This window comes from Stegodyphus dumicola, chromosome 7 (genome assembly GCF_044657685.1).
Source record: "Stegodyphus dumicola isolate Sdum_Otavi_A_Nest chromosome 7, ASM4465768v1".
NCBI classification, from domain to species: domain Eukaryota; kingdom Metazoa; phylum Arthropoda; class Arachnida; order Araneae; family Eresidae; genus Stegodyphus; species Stegodyphus dumicola.
This window is the reverse complement of record NC_140774.1, coordinates 115,776,169-115,798,935: the sequence shown is the minus strand read 5'-3', so window position 1 is coordinate 115,798,935 and position 22,767 is coordinate 115,776,169. Positions and strand designations below refer to the sequence as shown.

Here is a 22,767-nt window from a genome sequence, read left to right as displayed (position 1 = left end):
AATAATCTCTTCTAGCCGAACAGAAAACAAATTCTTACCTTAATTCTTCCACTCGATGGCAAACTGACATATTTTTAGGTGTCGAACACGTAATTTTTTTTGTATTGAGCTATGTAAAATACATGACACTGAAAATATCTTTTACTAATTAGAAAAAACTGCTCAAATATTTATACATTACTATAAATCGCATTAATTACATGAAAGTATGAATTATGTATGTAATGTGAAAAATATGTAAAGCAAAATTTAGACTTCAGTTTGCTATAGTTTCTTAATTATCTATTTTCATTTGAATATTTCAACTTTCTGTCCTAAAAACAGTTACTACTTACAATAAATTTTTTAAGCAGCGTCATTTCAGAATTAATCCATGTCATATGTTCTTCCATAAAGTTCATGACACAGATAAGTTACATAAAGCTTCAGCCAATAATAACTTTAGAAGCATTTCTGTCTCTGCCTTCTATGTTGTCAACTTCCTTGTTGCCTGCTGTTCCGACTATTTTTGAATACATTTCCAAACTATAATAGTACCGATGTAGTCCAAAACGAACAGGTGCTATTTATACATGGTGGCCATAAAAAACTTCCCCGATATATCAACACCAAGCGGTCTTTCCGCTGGACCAATCGAAACGAAATTTTAGATATTGTTATTTGAAGGCATGCGCTCGAGACTGCCATGGTTTAAACCAAGCTGCCAAAATTCAACTTCAACACATCCAAGTTCTTCAAAACAAAGCACTCAGAGAGATTATCAACGCGCGGTTCATTTCAAATTCGTATATCCACCGTGATCTCAAAGTAGATAAAATTCAAGATTATATTCAAAAACTTGCCAGAAATTTCTTCTATCCAGTTCTCAACTGCATCAACTCTTTTAGATGTTCTCCATTTCCCAGAGAAAAGCACAAATATCCATCTGAAATTCTCCGTCCTTAACATTTTTTACTCATACTAGATTCTGCAGTTCAATGATTTGGACCTTCGACCAGAAACTCACCTTATTCGTCGACAGATGGCGGCCACTTGACTTTTACTTTCGTCGTTTAGTTTTACCGATGTTCTTCACCTGATACAGAGTATAAGAAGGCGCAGCTTTCTGAAACTCAAATTCACTATATGTTCTTAGTAGAACTCTCACGGTTACAATGTAAACATATCAAAATTTTCGAACGGCAACATCCACTTTTGAACAGCGCATTAGAAAATCATAACTGACGTTCGAATGATACACGCATGACGAAAATTGCTGGCGTAAAACATTTGCAAAGATATCAGTCACAACACAAGAGAAGAGAGGTAAAAAAACTTTTATTGGAATTATAAGTTTTTAACGTGTGCAACGTTTCGAGATAAGAGTCATCTCCCGTAGCTTTACAGTTTTGTGGTACCACGATTCCCCGACCTCACTCCGATAGATTACTACTTCTAGGATTACCTGAAATCTAAAGTGTACACATCAAATTCATGAGATTTGTCTGTATTGAAAGGTGTCATAAAACATGAATGTGTATAGATTAGTCGTGCGACATTATGTTCGCCATTCTTGTCAATAATCTCCCGCATGCAATACGTTATCGTCTGCAAAAGTGGGAGGGTTGAAAACTTGTAATTCAAATAAAAGTTCCCCCCCTGTCCTCTCTTGTGTTGTCATTAATCCTTTAGAATGCTCTTCTCTGCAATTGTTTCACGCCGGCAGTTTCATCATACGTATATCGTTCCTACACCATTTGTGCTTTTTTAATGCGGTGATAATTTGGGCAGGAAAAATGTTTAAATTTTTAAATTTTTTCACTGTAACCGTAACCGTGAGAGCCTTTCTGCCATCGACGCAGAAGGACTTAGCGGGTGCAAAACAAGACATCTGTCTACTCTGTCTTTTGTCATCACTATCTCGAGCGCGTACCTTCAAATGACAAAATTTGAAATTTCATTCTGATTGGCTGAGTGGATAGGGCGTTAGGATTTCATATATTGAGGAAGTGTTTTTTTTAATGACTATCCTGCGTATGTTTAATAAAAGGTTCTGTCAACGAAATTACAGAGTAATATTAAAATTGGTCACTGCGACGGTCATCTCTTATGCGCCAAGCTCTGTCACTCCGTAAATAATGTTGTTCTGTAAATAATGTTTTAATTCATCTCGCATCTTATGAATTAGAATCTATATTATATTAATTAAAGATATTACCAAAATAAGGTGAAAATAAAAAATGATATAAAAGTCTTAGGTTCATAACTTTTATTTTGTTCAATTAGTTAAGCAGGGTAGAGTTTTATTCTGAAAAAATAAATTAAAGACTTCGTAAGTACATAAAAGGCACCTTTGAGTAATTTGTAAGTTCTAACTCAGCGCCATGTTTAAATGACAAGAATCTTACGTCTTTTGAAATGGCAGCACTGTCCAGGCGGCATAGTTGAACAAAACGCCTAGGTAGTGTCATGTACGAAAAGCAACCCAATAGGCTGGAGGGTTAAAAAAATAAGAAAAAAGAAGCTAATGGAGATGTTTCTAATGCCTAAAACAATTTTTTTTCTTATGCTTATGAACCTGCCATAGACACTTTACACCAAGACGAACATGGCGTAAAATTCGTTTTGTAAAACGGAAATAAATATGAGAGAGCTGACAAATAATTTTCAGCCTTTGGCCTTGAAGTGATAAATGCCCCACAGCGCGCTGTATTATTTGTTTACTAACCATGTCGTTATGCTTGTAGTTGGTTAAATATTAGTAAATGGTCATACCGAGTGAGTTATGTGTTTTTCTTTATATCTAGTGAAATTTATATGAAAGTAACAGAATGCAATTCTTGCTTTGGAGAGTTTTCATGAATGAAAGCAAGAATTAAATAAATAAAAGCCTCTTTGTCTCAAATGAGCATATGCAATGTGTTTAAAAATGTTGCAGGGTCTTTCTGCTATATGAAATACTCTTTAAATGACTTGTTGCAAACCGTGGTTACAGTTTAAGAGTGATTTACATTTGTGACATTTTCAGATGAAAGTTTTGATAATTTAAACACATTATATTAACAAAAATCAAATATATTATTACACTAGCTCCGCAGAAGATAAAAAAAAGAAAGTCCACAATGAAAGTTTCCGAAGCAAAATAGTAGAAAAAGGAACTTGATCATCATATTCTCAAAATTATGTGTTAAAACATTAATTAATAATTTTTACCAGGAATTTTATACTATCTTCAAATTTCAACAACATAGATATGGATGGATTATCAAAATATAAATTTGCGAATGCAGATTCTGAAAAGACGCATTTCAGATCAGATTTGAGTTTATAATTATGAAGGAAATATTCATTCAGAGAACTGATAATTTTAAAAAAATAATAAATAATATATAGGTTTTACACTTATCTTTAAACTCGTCTTTCAGCGAATGAAATTGCATAGTTTTAATAACTTTGCGCAAAAGGAAGGCAAGCCACATAACTTCGACATTTTCTTTCAGGACCTGTTTATATGTACTACTATAGGATCAGTTTTCTCGGTAGTTTCAAACCGGATTTTCTATCTTCTTGTAGAAGATTCGGAAACAAATCTTACTATACTCTTTTACTTTAGGACGGACACTTCAGGGGCATTTCTTCTTTGCCGGCTAGTCTCGTAACTATGGTAAAGATAGTTGCAATAGATGATCGAGTAATTGTTTGTGTTTATTCCCACTTAACTTCTGCTTATCTTTGAGGAAAGCGGACGAATGAAGCCTGACTTGACCTACAATCTCATATGAGATGGATAAAACAAGTGCGGTGGGGTAATGACTCTCATGGGAGATTATCCGAAAGACCTTGAAAGGCGTAAGTAACAGACTATAGTTTATCTTTCTTTGCAGATGACCGTATTAAAATTACAGCTTCGCGTATTTTTACTGAAAGATGTCATATAACCAAAACTGACGTTTAATAAAAGCCTCATATACAGTGTTACTTAGGAATACGCCATTAATTCGTTTCAGATCTTTGCATGTATACCAAATGAAATTTTCCAGCAAGAAATAAAAGGAAAATAATTAATGAATTCTTATAAGGAAATCCTCTTCCTATTTTTATAGACCTGTATAATACTGAAATACATTGGATGAAATAATACCGAAAACCAGGGATGTCAAACTCATAGGTACACTTGGGCCAAACAAACAAGGTTTAACTTTAGGCGGGCCGAAAAAAAAAAAAAAAAAAAAAAAAAAAAAAATCAATATTCATAGAAACGTAGATTTATTTCGAATAATAAACATACTTATTACCTTTCATGACTGAAAATAACTGCTGGCACCGATAAGTGCTACCAAACATGGAAATAATTTCATATGCGAATTTTCGAGTATTTTCAAACCTGGCTGGTAAATATTTGTAAAATTCAGGCACGCCCACTTCAATGAATTTTGCTTTCAAATTTGAGTTGCATTGAATCTCGATCACCTCCATTTGCATATGGCTGGGTACTGAGTCAATACTTATTGAGAAAATCGAAGAAAACAAAAAAAAATTTGTCTTCGAGGGAACTAAAATCATTAAACCTCGTTTCAAATTCAGTTGTTAAATTTGCAATTTTTTCTGCGTATTTTTGATACGAACAAGTATAATCTAAACTTGATTTATTCATGCTGCACGTCGGGAAGTGCGTCAAATCTTCATTTTTAAGTTGTTTTTCCCAAAGAACTAGTTGACATTTGAATGCTTTAATTATGTCAAACATGTTCGTAATGATATGATCTTTTCCTTGTAACTCCTCGAACTTGAATAGTATTATAAACAAATGTTGTATACGAAACCAAAATTTTTGCCTCCAAGCTGGACAAATACAAGCAAAAACTTCGCATCCAATATGATATATGTCGATGCACGTATACCATACTGGACGTATTTCAAAGCGTTACACAACACCACTAAAAATTTTGTATATAGGGGCGCTATCTATCTAAAACACCCCGAACAGAATGTGTAAAGAACATATTACATATGTCGCCTCAATTACTTAACTCTGCTACCTGCGTTAATTAATGTTAAGACATTTTCTAGATCGGTATATTTCTGTAAATAAGTTTTGGTAATTCGTTTTCTGTTTACCATATCGTACATACACACAATTCACCACTCGCATTTTTCCCATCCCTTTCCTTTCCATTATACATTTTTTTACATTGCTAGAGAAGAAATGAGTCTCTTTTTAAAACTGAATTCCTTTTCCTGGCCTTGAACTAAGAGCTGATACTATCATGGTGCATAGGATGATACCAAGACCTACATAAAAAAATAAAAATAAATAAAAAAAATTAAAGTAGAATTACAAAAGAAGAAAAAAGTCTTGCTAAACGTTTTATGTTGCTTTGAAAAGAACTTCCCTTCCGTTAAGAAAATAAAATGTCCATTTGTATGAGGAGTAAGTGAAGCTACGGCATTTCAAACCGTTTTTTTAAAAATAGGATAAAGATAGGATAATGGTCGGGTGCTTTTAAGTTGGCTTTGTGGGGTATTTTGATAAATGAGAATTTCTAAAGCACAATAAAATGCAGGTATTTGGAATAAAAGTAGTGGAATTAAAAAAAGAAAGTACAGAATGGCTATTTTGAAAAGATTTAGTGTGTAATATCCCCAAGCTTTATTCCAAGAATAAATAAATAAGTGTTTATTTTAACTGTAGATTTGTTTTAGAGGATTGGTTAAAAAAAAGTCTCGCAAAGAGACGTCAATAGACAAAACATCCTATACAGTATCAGTGGACTGGCCAAATGGAAGATCACGTTTTCTTCCATAAAATACAATAATTCCGTGACTATTATTTCCAACAGCATAATTTTTGCACCTTTTTTAATGAACTTCCCAAAAAGAAATAAAGGAATAATTATAAAATTATATGTTATTATTACAACACTGTTCAGTACTAAAATACATATGCATTGGTTAAAATATATACCGTACATAAATGAAGCATTGTACATGAAACTGTGCATAAACTTTATCTCTTTCCACATCAAAAAGCAGTTTTTCAACATGTTCAACATCTTCAACATGTTCCTTTTTTTGCCTATCAATAGAATCCATTGTTCGATTCTTAAATATTCCATTTCTGACTTTAATTCTTCGGGAAGTTATAGCATAACTAGTCAGTGTCATTTGAGATACATGGAGCAAACTAAAACAGCGTTCAAATTTCGCATCAAGGAATACGAAGCTTATGTCCGTGAAGGTGAAATTAGCAAGTCTTCAATAGCTAATCATAGCTAGAAATTTAACCATAATTTTGACTTTCAGTCTGCAAAATTTCGCAAAAAGCTTGAAGGAAGCTTGGAAAGCTTGAGCTTTTCACATTCACAAAGGTTTATCTTGTTTAGTTAATGACTAATTCCTATTCAGGCCTTTCTAACGCTTTTAAATTTCGATTAAACTTACTTTATCAGTTTTATTTATTATTTATTATTTATACAGATGGCGCCACCTTCTCGTTCGCTTTACTCCTTTTGGGATAAAAATACAACCATGTCTTTACCTTTGTTGCAAATTTCTTTGATCCTGATGAAGAGCAACCTGTATTTGTTTGATTTCGAAAACGATAAAATATTGACTAAAATCTAGCCAAAAAGGTGAATATTGACTAAAATCTAGCCAAAAAGGTGAATATTGACTAAAATCTAGCCAAAAAGGTGAATATTGACTAAAATCTAGCCAAAAAGGTTGCTGCTTTACTAATTTTATGTTCTAATTTCTTTTATCATTTTTTATAAATCGATTTCAGACCATTCGCAATGTTAGCCGATTTAATAGTGCTTTTGTTTTACACAATCGTAGGCACTGCAGTATTCTGCATACGGTACGCAAAAGCACAGTCCCGGATATATATACAATCTTCCAACTTTTAATAATCTCTTTTCATTCCTTAGTGATTCTAACAATTTTATTTGTTGCTCGACTTTTCTCATTAACGTTCTTAAAATACATTGTAAATAATTTAGAAAAATGTACGCGGAAAATCACAAAATCACTTGAAATTTCATAATTTTTGCACGGGTTTTATGCTGAAAAGGAATAACAGGCGTGCTTACGCTCATGCGCAGTTGCAGAATTATCTCGAAAGAGGTGTATAAGTACAGCGCGCGCAGTGGTATTCCAAACAAGTATCGTATACCAAACAAATTTTTCGCACCCATGCAGGACATCTACCAAGCTGGACGTATTTCAAGGATGAACGACTGTCTTAAAGAAATGAGGGATAATATGTATAGAAATAATCGACTAAGACACACTAAACAAACTCTAGTTTTATTAAACTAAGCCATCTGAACAAAGAAGTGAAGACGGTCGTTCAAGAACAAGGCACCCGAATGAAGATTCCGCTACAGTTGTGTTTCCTCAAGACTTAAATTCTGCGTTGAAACTCACATAACATTTCTAGTTTATAAATCCTATAAAATGGAATTCAAAGGCGTTATTTAGAATGGATGAGCGAGAGTGATAAAAAAATTACGTTCTTAAATGTCACCGTATAATGATATAAAATTTTTGTTTATAGGATTTCTTCAGGATTTCCACGAATGCCGTTGCTGACAGGATTGTAGTTTATACTTTCTAACATTACAGCTTCACAGCACTATAAATGATATTTAAGGACTTATATACTGTACATGGTTACAACTAAGTTTGCTGTACATGGTTACAACTTCAGATTACATGTTGCTGTACATGGTTACAATTAAGTTTGCCGCCCTGATCAATACAGTGCTTCTGGCTGCTGTATAAATCATTGGATTCAGGCTAGAAATCCCGAAGAAGACATGGATGTTTATATGTGTCCATGCGGCATGAGATCACTCCAAATGCACGCCGATGGACTGGGACCTCTTCGGTTTGCAGTCTATCTGAATTGGCATGTAGCTGGGTAAAGTCGCAATATGTATATGGTGCTCAAGGCCCATGTTAACGACAGATGAAGTTATGCACCCTTTCCCGCGATAAAATTCGGTGACCTTTTTCTAAGTCAACTAAGCTATAACAACAACAACAATAAATAAGTTTTCTAGCATCACCAACATATTATGACCCAACATATTCGATGGTTCTACATGAAAAATGACAAACAGAACGCCTTCGACATTCGACCGCGCAATTAAAAAGTATTCATGATATCTCTATTATCTTCGTTACTTCTGGATCATATTATGAAAAGTTTTTCTACTGAATCTTGTATTTGATTTAAGAAATTATTGTATTCGATCTTGTATTTGACTCAAAATTCTGAAAAATCTTTTATTGCTTTTCAATTATAAAATCTAAAATTTGTCGATGGTACAAATTAACATTCAGGTTTTTGGTTTGAAATAGATTTGTGTGCAAATACAATGATAAAATTCTACTATGTTTACCTCTATTGACTCCTCCGAATTTCGCTCTTGCCTCCTTGAGTCCAGTAGGTCCATATTTCTTTCGAAGAAGATTCACTCCTTCCTGAGTGCCGTAGAAAATCCTGTAAAAGTCCTGGTAAGACTTAACGGCAGCAGATTCAGGAAACAGATTTTCAGTGTCCTCGACTTCTTGTTTTCTGTCTTTCAGTTCTGGCACCTTTGATAATGGAGTCACAGGGTAAGAAGAAAAGTTCTATGAAAAAGAAAGACTGCAGTTTAGAATGATTTAGAAAAGGCAAAAACTATCGTTTTTAATTTTTAAAAAACAGATAATCATAAAAATTCACACCATTAAAGGGCATTTTGGCTATAAAACAGTATTTTAATGTGTATGTTAAGTCTCCTTTTCTTTTTTGCTCATTAGTTATAACAGATGAAATTTCCTTTGAGAAAATTTAAATATCGGTTTTTCTCCCTTAGGGAAATAAAAGTTTGTAATAATTTAAAAATATTGCTTATAATTCCAAACAAACTAATAATGGCTTCCAAGTATTCAATTTTTTTCACGTGTATCTTAAGATTGTGTTTTCATGCCACTTTGCTCGTAGTACGATCTAATACTTTCTCAAAATAGCATAATTCACTGGTCTCAAACTCAAATTGCATGTGGGACATATGCACGATCTGAAAACTAGCAGACGGGCCAGAATTCTTTTTTTCTTTTTAACAAAATAAAAAAAAAATAAATAAGTTTTAAGTTTCACTAATTAAATATATCGCAAATAGAAAAAAAAATCATATTTCTGTTTATTTTCCATTTGAAAACTAAAGTTGGTGTCTGTTGGCTTATTTTATTATTCAAATATATTGAAAGCTAAATGTGTTAAATCGTTAGAATGACATTTATTTCAAATAGTTCTAACATGTTTAATTAATCATTAAATAATTTACTTTAAACTAAAAATGAACAAATTATGAAAACTTAAGATTTTTAGACAGAATTTGCCAAATAGGGCAAAACTTGAGAATAAATAATGACAAGCTAGTCTTTTTCTCTTATTTTATAAATTTTTCTTCGAAGCATAAATAAAAATATATATGTATGTAAATAGTTATATAATCTTTATTTCTTACATTTGATGGCGTTTCGATTCCGATAAATTGTGTAACCTTGGGGAAAGTTTGCTAGAAATTATCTTCGTAACGCATTATAGTTGCTCATCAATCAATCGGTTTCTTTTGTTATTAATTTTCAAACTGCGAAAAAAAGCTGTTGATGTATAAATGCATTCATAAACAAAGTGATTATTCTTATTGAAAAAATTCTTAACTGAGCTCATTTTTTTATTCATATAAAAGTTAATAAAATCTGTATCCTCAAGCTTTACATACATTTTATCTAATACTGTAAATTAATTAGCTCTGTTTATAGATTTTCTGGTGCGTTATTCATATTCCTTTTTAACGGAAATGAAATAACGTAAACTCGCATTTGAATAAATAAACAAAAGAAAAGCTATTTTAAGTTATGGCACAAATATCATAAAACATAATATTCGCAAATTGTTGATTGAAAAAAAATGGCGTTGTCATAATGTATTGGGCATTGTGAAATCTCATATATTAAACAACAGAAGTGAACACACGCAGAAGAAAACAACAGAAGTTTATTTACTGATAATACAAAATTAATAAAAATATTAAACCAGACAGACAAATCCATGTCCTTTGTAACTAACTATAATCTAATAGAATGGGTAAGAACTGTCAACAATGAAGAAATAATTACTTTTACATACCAGGAATTATGTTTCCAGGTACCATAAGATAAACTATTGAATATTTAAAGAGACGTTACATAAAAATAACGCATACCCACCACACCCAAGTACGCTTGTAATAAATATGTGATATTTAAATTTGCATGTTAAGTTTAAAGGAGGTTTACGGCGCATTTTAACACTAATTTTATACAAACCAACGTCACTCCTTTTTATCCAGGACCGCAGAAAATGCTTTTAAATAAATGCACTTCCTTTAAACTGACTTTTGTTTTTTATGGGGGGGGGTGCAGAACATAAACCCTTTACTTAGAAATTTTATTCAGCTTCTCAAATTTTCAAAATTACCTTATCGGGGAAAAGCGGTCCTCGACTTAACGATTTGTCAGTTTCAAGATGGTGCAAAAGTAGCAGACATTCACTGAAGATTTTAATTCAGATTTTGGGCTTACCAGAACGCCCGAGTAGTAAAATCGCTAAACTTAAGTTCGACTTACGCTCAATTCCAGGTGACTCTGCGAACTGCATTGGCACTTTCATGGCTGCGTAATGTGGATACGAGCTAGTTTTCTTTAAAAAGGTCCCTCACGAAAGCATCCCTTCGCTTAGGCAGGTAGCTCTAGCGTGCTTTGCTATCAACAAATAAATTAAACTATCAGATTTTGGATCTTGACTTTTTGCAAGTCAACCACAGGACGCTAGATGTGAAATGTGGGAAGCACACGAGAAAGTGAATGCTGAAATGCGATAAAGAAAATTACCTTGCTCATTATAACTATTGCTTTTAACAGTTTCCTCATTGTTTTTATTTTTATTTCAAATTTTTGTCTGGATATTTGTTAGATACACTGGATTTACATTAACATTTGAAAAATTATCTCTATTATATCCAAGCTTTTATTTTCTTTCAGACTGTAAAGTCTATCAAGTTTATGATGATTATGAAGTTTATGAGACTATCAAGTTCATGAGACCACCGCTCAGAGAAAATTACGGAATTATAGCAAATTCGACGATTCGCCCTTTTCCGCAGCACTCGTTACCATGGTTAGAAGTCCCGGTTTAGAGAGAAGAAATGCTTTGAATTGCTTATGCTAAGTAAGAATCTACAGCTGGAAGTGCTAACCAGTTACACCATGAAAGCAAGCAGATGAGAATGTGATAATTCCTCTAAAATTATTCTCCATTCTTAAGGTTTTGTAATTTGTTCTAGCTATAAATATCCTCCCCCCCCCCAATTTTCTCCCGTTAATCCAAATGAATTCAAATACATCCATTATACAATATTCTATTTTATCTGCTCAACATCTCAGATGTTTTAGCCAAAAAGCTTCAATTGCTAAGTACAGTTTACAGAACCTAACAAATGATAGTTATACATATAGTATGAAAGTTTAGTTTCCAATTAAATGGAAGAACCTTTATTTTAGTATTTGAGTGTAACTATCAGTTTATTATAGTGATATTATTATTAATAATCAGCTTATTACAGTAAGATTATTTTAGTTGTAGTATAGTATAACAATTTTATATAGTCTATTTTTAAAGTATAATTTACTTTTATTTTTTAGTGCAAATCTCGATGTTTTGATATCGTGTTTGTATACTGGTGTGCAGCAGGGGATATCTAGTACAAATCTGAATCTTAATTGAAATTTAATACCGTTAAAGAGCTCCTTTAACAGTCGTCTATCTAGTATTTTAATTTTTCGAAACTGAAGCAAAGTTATGAAACAGGACTGATACTAATCACTCATGTTTGCAGCTCCCACCATTTATAAATGTAAAATTTAATCCAGATCAAAACTACTGTTCTGAACATTTTTCTAAAATTCTTGGCGCAAAATCCATTGCCTAAATATAGAGACGTGATCAGAGAAGAATAAACATGAATCAGAAATTCTGCTATGTAGCAGAAATAAATACCGAAATGTAGTATATCGGTTTCTAAGTGAATCGACTATCCGATAACCAAAAGCCTTTCAGTAAGCCATTCTGCAGTTTACGTGTTTTATTCGAGCGGGTAACTTTTCTGTCGATAAAATTCCAAGAGACGCCGCTTAATGTGATCGCGGTTAATATTATCTGTCGGATATTGTTATTGAATTGTCGAAATCCCTCCCATTTGTGTAATAAAACATGGAAAATACATTGATTATTGAGATTAAAAATTCGGTTAATGTTATCAAAACGTGACAGTACAAATTATTCAAAAGGAACTAAATTCTCCAAATAAGGTCAATAAATTTCAAAAACTCTCAAACGATTGAAAAATGCCATTAAGTAAGGGATTAAGCCAACAAAGTACTTCGTTTTTATTCTAGTCAACTATTTAAAATCAAGCAAAAAAGCCATTTAAAATCAGGCTATGCATTTAAACTCCCTTATAGCTTTTGTTCAGTTTGGTGCAGACTTTTAATAACTTTGTTGATTTCGAGAAATGTGAGACACAGGTTTCTCTTCTTCAGGCAAAAAATTACAGAAGTTATTTGCCGGGAGTTTCCTGAAATAAATCCAAGCATATTATGTAATAAATTTTCTGAATAACGTAAAGATGAAATTGGTGAATTCCCTATAAATGCTGAATAAGATTAGTTATACAGCAACAGTCAAAATATTTCCAGAAACGTTAGACATAAATCATAAATAAACTTTTGCATAATACTTGCAGACAATCCAGTAGTAACGACATTTTTCCGTATTTAAAATGCTGTGAAAATAAGTACTTATATGTTTCTACTTATATTTAGAATAAATTAATTAAAGCGATAAGCGACGGAGGACGTGGGCACTGTGCCTTTACAATTTGGGTTAATCAGTACAGCACCCCGTCCACCTTTATCTACAGTAGCCTATACATTGGCAATTACATTATACAATGAAGAATTACAATTGGCATGTTGTGCCTTACTTTAGCAAAGACCGTTTACATTATGTACCTGATTACATTTAAACACTTGCATTTGATTATACATATCCTGATTTTACATTATAGATTATGGATTATATTCATTTCTACCCTACAGTAGTGCCTTGATCTGGTTTAACATATGACGCATTACAATACCCTCATACGCAAACAACATAAATGAGATGCAACTTGATATACTACTTAACAAACCATTTTCTCATGTAAGTGTATCTAAATAGTTAAATATTTACTGATTTAACGCATTACTGATTACATTTACTGATAAATTAATTAAATTCTGTGTGCTATTTTGAATATTTATTATGTCTCACCTTTTAATGTTATCAAAATCGTCACGGATAAATGTGATTACATTAACTGGCGCATCCTATGTTAAGTGCAAAATGGAAGAACGTAATTCTTATAGCAGAGGTTTGAAAAGAACGCACAAATGTAATTTCCTGCAATATGTTGTTGTTTCAAATAATCAGATTCTTGCAACTTAATCCATTCACCCGGAATGGTCACACCACAAATCTAACTACAGAAAAACGTTGCTCGTGATGCAAGGAGCGACTGATTTCTACACCAGCCTACACGGAGAATTTGCATCCCAAATTTGATGAAGAACTTCCCGGGGGATGGCTCCGAGTGTATGTAGTCCCTTTTACCCTACCGCATTAAAACTCGAGAGGAGCTGGAAACGAAAGAATGTAGTTCTTATCACACAACTTTGAAAAGAACGCGTAAATGTAAGCAAAACTCCTCGAGAGGAGATGTATCTCGATAGTATTTTAAGTGCCCCCGTTCAAAAGTACTACAGTCCATACAATATATTTTTATATCTTTGTACGCAGTGACAATGAAATAATACTATTATTATGCGTAAAATACAAATTTATTAAAATTTTAATTCCCAATAATCGCAGCTTTCTTTTACCTCCAACTGTTGCAATAAAATGTAGTTTTTGTTCAGCGATTTAATTTTAAAGAAGAAACTTCAATAGTTAATTATTAGTCTACATTCGACAGACTAAGGTTCCGCTTTGACCGAATAATCGAAATGCTACTATACGTAAACAAACAACATTTAGTGCATTCAAAGACGCAGTGAATAAATCAGGATGAAATATTAACTTTTTATTCATAACTTTGACTGGACATTTTTCAGAATTTTAAAAATAATTTTGGTGCTTACGTATTAGCGCAACCACCTTGGCGCAGCCTGCGGCGTTTTATTGAAGGAAAAGTTGATTCCACGAATCTTTAAATTACAGCTTATAATGGATATCACCTAAAGAACTCTTATGGGCATAGTTGCCAGAGTTTGGCGACATTTGAAAATTTGGCTATTTCTTTTAAGGTGGTTGCGATAATACCTAAGTACCATAATTTTTATTAAATATGAGCTTTTCTTTATCTTATTTTGCAATTTATTTTCATAATATTTTGCATTTACAGCTAAATGTCCCATTAGCGGATATTTAAGGTACGTGAATTATCTGGTAATGCGCACTAAATAGGAATGCCTGGTCTATAACTTCAATAATCGGAAGATTCAGGAATGTCCGTTAGTGGAAAGTATCCTCTAAAGAGGAGTGTCCATTAATGGTAGTTCGGATGTATGTATATGTACAGTGTAATTGTCTAAAATCTTATTGTGCATTTTACACATTTTTAACCAAACTGCTAAGTTTCGTAGTTTGTTTTAATTTATTATAATATCGTATATTTATGCTTATCGTATTTATAACTTTTTTATTCATTTGCATTTTTTATAATTAGGTTTCTTAGTAAAATCAAGAACTGTTGATGTAATTTGTTCAAATATGGCAAAGTACATTAGGAAGATCTGCCTAATAGGTTGGTTTGGCTTATGTAATTACGGCAAAGCCTCGAGGGCTATCTGCCTAAGGGGAGGGATGCCTTCGTGGATGACTTTCTAAGAAAAACTGGCTCGTATACACGTTACGCATGGGGAAAACCAAGACCCATGCAGCCAGCATGCATGCAGCCGTTCGCTGTATTCGAACCAATATTCAGAGGCTTTTCCAACTCGCCCACTGGCGGGGATTTTTATAAAAGAAAACTGTACGATGCTAAAATCCTCTCGAAATGTACAGTGGGTACAAAAAGCATTTGCACACATACATTTTTGTTCACAATTTATAAGAAAATGCATTAAGAAATACAAAAATTGGCATTTAAAAAATAGAATAAGCTTATTCATTTAAATTAATTACAAAAAATACAATAATATTAATAAAAAACATTTTTTGCAACAATATTAAAATATCTTATGTCAAAAAAGTATTTGCACACTCAACTCAACTTTAGCAAATTTGCATTTTTGTGCTATTATTTGACTGTCATCCCGCAGTAAATAACATACGTAAGACGACTATAAAAGGAGGTGTTGTCGAAACGTATCAGTTGATTGTCGATTTCAAATTGTAATGGCACCTAAGAAATCTGAATTGCCGATTTCGTTGCGAGAACAAATTTTTTCTCTACGTGAAAAAGGCCTAAGTTATCGAGAAATAGGTAAAAAAGTAAATGTTTGCTTCTCTACTGTTCGGTATGTTATAAAACGTAATAAAGAAAGAGGATCTACATCAAATAACTTGCGTTCTGGACGCCCAAAGAAACTTTCACTGCGAATGAAGCGAGCAGCTTCGAAAATAAGAGCAGCATCGAAAGATACATTTTTTAGTGCAATTACTTTAGCCAATTATGTCGCTTCAACATCTGGAGTTCAAATCTGTGCCCAAAGTGTTCGAAATGTCCTGCACGATGCACACATTTATGGAAGATCTCCAAGGAAAAAAAACCTCTCATAACTGAACGAAATAGACTGAAGAGACTTGAATTCGCTAAGGAATATATCAATAAGGCAATTGATTTCTGGAAAAATGTCATATTCTCCGACGAGAGTAAGTTCAATATCTTTAAATCAGATGCCAGGAAATTAGTTTGGAGAATACCTTGTACTGCTTTTCATACCAAAAATGTGTTACCTACAGTTAAACATGGAGAAGGTTGTGTTATGATTTGGGGGTGCATGGCTAGCAAAAGAGTTGGTAATTTGTGTTTCATTGATGGGAATATGACAGCTCGAACCTATATTGATGTGTTGCGAGATAACTTGCCACAAAGTGCAATAAAATTGGGTATCAGTAATTCGTACATTCGTAACACGTATGTGGTTGCTTTATAATGTACCTAGAAAACTTGCCACTCCATCACAATCACCAGACTTAAATCCTTTGGACAATTTGTGGAATTCTTTGGATTTAAAAATAAGAAAAAGGAAGATTTCAAGCAAACAAGCCCTTATTGAAGAGTGGTCGAATACTGACCCTACTGTTACAGAAAATTTAATTAAATCAATGCCAGCAAGATTACAAGCAGTAATAGATGCTAAAGAAATGTATACTAGTTATTTGAAATTTGCTTATATATTTTATTTCTTTTGTATTCATGCAGGTGTGCAAATACTTTTTTGATACGAGATATTTTAATTTTGTTTCAAAAAAGCATTATTATTTATATTAATGTAATTTTTCCGTTTGTTTTGGATGATTAAACTTATTCTGATTTCGCAATACCCATTTTTTTATTTCTTAATGCTTCTTTTTATGAATTGCAAACATAAATGTAGGTGTGCAAATACTTTTTTTACCCACAGTACAGCCACGAGTAAGTCCTGGAAGATAAATGAACATGAGAATTCAGCGTCAGTTTTACTTTTCCTCAAATAGGAGTATATCATTAACGGCAGATTTGCAATGGCTTGGCTTAATAAATAATGAAATATTTCATTGAAGAATCCTACTACTCGAATTTCATTCAGAAAACGTACCAAAAATTAAAAACTAAAAAAGCATTCTATATGAATAGTTTTATTTGAAAGAAATTAAAATCTTTATTTCAAAATTTTAAGAAGCAAATAAAAAAACTATCGAAACAAAGGATGGCGAAATCTAACTTTGGCCGCAGAACTGAACTCTTTAAAATTTTGCCACATTGTTAATTAACGTTGTAAACTATGTTACTTATGATATTATATTTCATATTGCTGATTATTTCTGACTATCACTACCTGTTGGGATGAAAATATGAAATAAAAGAAATACTGATTATGAAAAACAAATGGAAGAGGAATGCGCATGTATGAAACGGTGAGAACTGGAGAAATTTAGCTAACTGTAAACAAGTTTAGTCGCCAGCAAGTTGAGGGAAAACTTTTGTGTCTGGACGGTTTGTAAACAGCCATTGTTTTTTCTGAGCACAGTCAACCGAAGATAAAGATCCAAGCCTAGCAGATCTACAGCAGATGTGCACTTACTTGCAAGCTTAGGGTAAAGAAACAAACTTTCTTCACATACATTAATTATGAAACAATGTAAGACAAAAATAATGAAAATGAAAGAAATCTGGGAAGAAAAATAAAAGATTTTTGTATAAACAATATATGAGAGATGTCTGATAAAATAAAATGGCCGTGCAATGTATTTAATCATTTTTAATTCTCGAATATGTTATACGGTATTATTATTAAATACTTAAAGTAGTTAAAAAAATTTGCTTTCAGTTTCTTTCATACATCTTTAGTTTTTTGCTATTTTCTGTTGTTCTACTTAGCTTATATCCAACATATTTTCCCCTATTTTTATTATAAATATCAATGGAATTAAACCTTAACTGAGAAAAATAATAGGTTTGCGCAAATTAATAATTGAAAAAAGAAGTTCACATTAATAATCAGCAGAAATCAATAAAAATTTTATTGCAGGTTTCATCCACTTGAATGTTGGATTAAGCTCCGACGAAACTGCAACCAGCGACGACATTTTCTATATTTATGTTAATTATTACACTGAATGTTTTCCGTTTTTACTACTCGTTTATACCAGATCCTTGCAGATTATATATTCTATTATATAGATTACATACCTAATGAAGATTAAATTAATGAAAAACATTTGAGTGAAACGACATGTGATGACTTCACTAAATCGATTTTCTATTAAAGTTTGTATTTATCATTACCAAAATCTAAGAAATAAAGGTAAATTTTATTTAACATCAGAGTGAATATTTCGCTAAATGCAGATATTTCGAAATCGATATTTCTGTATTTATGTTTAAAAAATCGATTAAATCCCCAATTTTATATTATAAGTGATTATCTAAATAATATCAGAAGTTTCTTACGGGAAACATAGTCATTTTTAGGGGTACGCTTCACGATAAACTCCAAATTATTCTTTATTTACACAGCTAAAACAAAAATAACTCTAAAATATATGTATAATTGGTATTCATTATAAAAACTTTATTTGGCGAATATTTCACTGGCATATATTTTACATTTACTGATCAAACAATAAAAAAGGAAACGCAAAATTTACGGATTCATTCCCAAAATGAGTACAGTTATTACGGTGTCATGAAAGAGAAAAAGGCATTTGGATCACTCCATGATTAATGCGTTTTTTTTTTTTTTTTTTTTTTTTTTTTTTTCAGTGAAAGAAACTGTTTTAAGAGGAAGGGGTAAACTACCTGCATCAACTAGGCATACACGCAGTAGTAATTTTAATTTATTCTTATTCTTAGTGTAAATTTTGAAGAGTGCAGCTCGATTTTAACAGTAACTTTATCAAAGTTAAATGGAAATGGAAAAGGAGTATATGCGGAATATTTTATTTTATGAGTTCAACTAAATAATTATTAATAGGAATGTTAACGCAGTATCTGGAGATCAGACAAAAAGCGTAAGCCACTGTCAGCGGTGGTTTCAGAAATAACGAGCCGGTGGCCTTTCCTTGGAACATCTCAATATCTTCACTAAGAGACGTCCTGCAAACCCTGGTGGAACAAAATTCCATTATAACTATTCAGATCTAGCAGAGGATGAAGAACAGTACATTTTAGATTTTTATAAAAGAAATTTGTTTTCTTTACTTTTGAAAAATAAAAGAAACATAAAAAACACGTTATTTATTAATTAACCCAATGAGTATATAACTTTACATGGCTTCCAATGTATATATAACATACGAAGCATACGTAAATATAGCAAATTATTCCTAAACATACTTTCTGGCAACCAAATCGTTACCAAGTTGTCTGGATGAAAGATTGAAAGCTAGGGCAATGTTCGATCCATACAGATCAAACAACTATACAAGGTATCAAAACTGAATTCAGGTCCTGCGATATCCATAAAATTTTCTTCCCAAAACATTTTCATGTTCATATAAGAAAGAATACTCTTTGAACTGTATATAATGCTTTTAAGACATACCTATTTAAAAACTCTGTATACTTAAAAGACTGAGAATTTCAAAGCTAGATGTCAAAAAAAAAATTCATTTTAGATTTATATTTCATTCATTTTGCTACTAACTGGCTAACAGTACAAAAATTCAATATTTAGTTAAATTACTTGCAGAAAAATGTATACTTATTATCACTGAGCGCACGTGCACTGCTCAAAGTAATTATACTGTGGCTATATAATTAATTTGCACATTTTCCACGTGATCAAAGACACATGTAACTCACTCAAGTGTGAGTACATGTGTGTAACTTTTTTAGCTTAAAAAGGGGCATTTGCCCAGAAGGGCTATTAATTTCGTTTTGGCATTTTGTGTTGGTTCACTATAAACGGTGTTTCACTTTTCAGCTTGTTGCCACCAAATATTAGAGACCTGCATTACATTCAAAGAAATTAAATAATAAGTATTCTGCATGAATGTATGTATGTTTCTCGTACTGTGAAAAAAAGAACGGTACCTAGAGACATCAAATTTTGAATAACGTAGTCATGCACTCGAATGTGGGCATCTGGAAGACCAAATTCGGAATTTTGAATTTATTTTATTATCTATTTCATATTTTGTAAACCTTTAATGAATTTTTGATTAACAAACTCAACGATTTGAAAGGGAGCAGTGACAACACTGTTCGGGGGGGGGACATTTTTATCTCCGGCACGCGAGACAGTGTATATGAAATTCTGAAGCTATGTTCTTTTTAAATTACTTTGTGATATAGCTGTTGAATTTTATGGATTAAGTGCAAAGAACATGACATTTAATAAATAAAGTTAACACACAAAACGTTAAAAAATGTTCAGAATTGTTTTAATTAATTTTTTATCTTCTGGGCTAAGAGGACACTTTTCTGTTCTCTTAGGCAGTGTGCTTTGGTACAATGCAATAAACCTAAATTTAAACTATCTCCTTTGTGTGTTTTTTTCTTCATGGCTGTAAGGTTTCTTCCGCTATCTTTCCGTAGAAACATTACAAAGTTCAAGGAAAGTTTTTTTGGATTATTTAGTAAGATTTGCATGCAGAGATATGGAACTGCTCCGCTTTAACTTACTAAAGCATGGTAAATATTTTATGAACTCTAACGTTTCCTTTGTAAAGGATGCGTGAAAAGTTAAAAAGAATACCTTCACATAACTGTTTCCATACCATTATTTGCCCTATTTCAAGAAATTTTATAATTCGAAATATATGCCTGGGATCAATCCTTAAAAAATAAAAAACAAAGTCTGGTAGCTATTTTTTTCCCAAATTACTTGTATACAGAACAAGTAGTTACCAATGTTTTTTTTTTTCTATGTCTACCAATGATTTTTTTTCCTCTTCAAAATTATGAAGAATGAGTGTCATACTTCAAAGTCTGTACAATGAGTGTCATTTCTACGCAGAATTTAATTAATACGTCACGAATACAGCTGTTATAACGTCATACTTTTAAAGGTCATTCTGTGTAATGAGAGATTATTATTATTCAATCAGCATTTGCACTCAAATATTAAGTAACAGACTTCTGGGAGAGACTAAAAATAGTCTTGATTTTCCCCAAAAGAGTAAATGACGAACCTAGTACATGAGTCACATAACCCTCATAACTTTGTACGCGAACGACACACCAGATGCTCTTTTATATCACCAGTGGGGAGAGATCAGATTAGATAGCATTTAAACGAAACTGCGGATCCTAAATCGTGACCATCTTCAAGATCATGGAACAGTTCAAGACCATTTTGAGACCGTTTACATGTAACTCTACACTCAACAATCTGCCAAAGAGATAATTGTACCTTCTTTTGAGGATTTTTATAACCTCTATGGAAGTAGAATACGCCGTTTTCGACCTACTCAAACAGAAAAAATATATACCAAAGCAGAAATAAAACGAAACGAGTTTGATTTGACTTTTTTTTCATCTGTTTTTCTTTGACGGCAGTAATTACTTGAAGATGGCAACCCGTTTTATGAGCCATTAACATTTCTTTTCACACTTTAAGAGGACATGATTTGAGTTTTAAAAAAGTTGCTCGCAAAAACTTTCTTCCCAGTTGTATAAATAATAATAAAAAAAAAAAAAAAAGTGCAACAAAAAAGCGTATCGCTAGTAAATGACTTGCTACGCAGGGTTAGTTCGATCGCAGACATTAGTTTCGGAAAGCGAATGGGTTACCAAATGAACATTTCACGCCAAGTCACACGTTTAGTCGCCAACGAAAACCATTTTACATCGGCTGGAAGACGGGTGAAAAAAGGAAACTTTAAGCACGCATAAATCGAAGTAATAGATTGATTTTATAATGATCGCAGGTTTCTTGCTAATGATTCGTTATGCAAAACTGTAGTGAAATTTTTTCTATTTCTTGCTAATGATTCGTTATGCAAAACTGTAGTGAAATTTTTTCTAACTCATTGCACAAATAGCTGAATGAATACAGACAGGTACAAAAACAAATAAAAAAACTAGATTAGTGTTAGTCTTCAGAAGCAAAGGCGGGCACAAATAGTCGTTATCCTTCAAAAATGGCAGAAAAAAATTTATCTAGTGTTTTTTTTTTCTTTTTTTCCCATATATATATGTGCGTATGCGAATCCATCGTAGATAATTGTTGAATTCTTGAAAAAAATCGCCCTTGATATTTTTGACTGCAGATTTCGACTCTGCAGCTCAAGGATGAAACGAAGGTTTAATTTCGGAAAATACCAACTGCCTTTTCGTGGAAGCTGTATGAAAAAGCTCCTCCAATCCCCGCTTTCACCGATTCTCTCATTTACAGCCAACAAATTTAACAGGCGAATTAACATAAGTTTAATTCACAGTCTGCTAATTCAATTAACCAAGAGAGCACACTGTCTATCTTCACTTTGTTTAATTATTATATATATTATTTAGACTTTTTCTAATTCTCTTTGACTATATAAAAACTTTACTGACTATTTATAACTAATTCTAGGCAATATTTGTCAAAATTCTAAGTTTCATCCTGATTTCATTGGTTTATTTTTAATTTTATATATTTAAAAATTTTCATTTTATATCTACATTCTTACATTTTTAATTACATTCATCTGTATAATTGCTCAACTGTATTGTATTACTGTAACAATTGTATACATGTTTTATATGTTTCTTTGTACACATTCTCGAATGTAAAACTCTCATTATTCATGTAAAAGCTTATGTAAAAAATTCTCAATAACCACTGACCACCGAGCCACCTCCTTGACTTGGTGTAGCAGATATTAGCTGGTATCCATCTATTGCCGAAAGTTGTAATAATGGTGCGGCTGCTCCATGATGGTCTTCTGTTTACTGTCTATTTTACCAAAGCATAATGCCTAATTTGAAAGAGCTCTTTGCTGGAAGAGTGGCTGAATTA

At 32.3% G+C, this 22,767-nt stretch overlaps 1 protein-coding gene across 2 annotated transcripts in view; it reads right to left on the bottom strand.

The window, feature by feature from the left end:
• Positions 1 to 22,767, bottom strand: part of LOC118181333 (uncharacterized) — a 115,567-nt gene that overhangs the window by 21,082 nt on the left and 71,718 nt on the right. Inside the window, exons 1-2 of one of the 2 annotated variants that reach the window (XM_035350450.2) lie at positions 8,716 to 8,734; positions 8,388 to 8,619 (exon numbers count right to left, since the gene is read on the bottom strand). In XM_035350450.2, the coding sequence (XP_035206341.1) occupies positions 8,388 to 8,619; positions 8,716 to 8,718 (235 nt within the window). In that variant the 5' untranslated portion in view covers positions 8,719 to 8,734. Of the gene's footprint in view, positions 1 to 8,387; positions 8,620 to 8,715; positions 8,735 to 22,767 lie in introns of those variants that run through there. The other variant, XM_035350449.2, reaches the window with a different exon arrangement.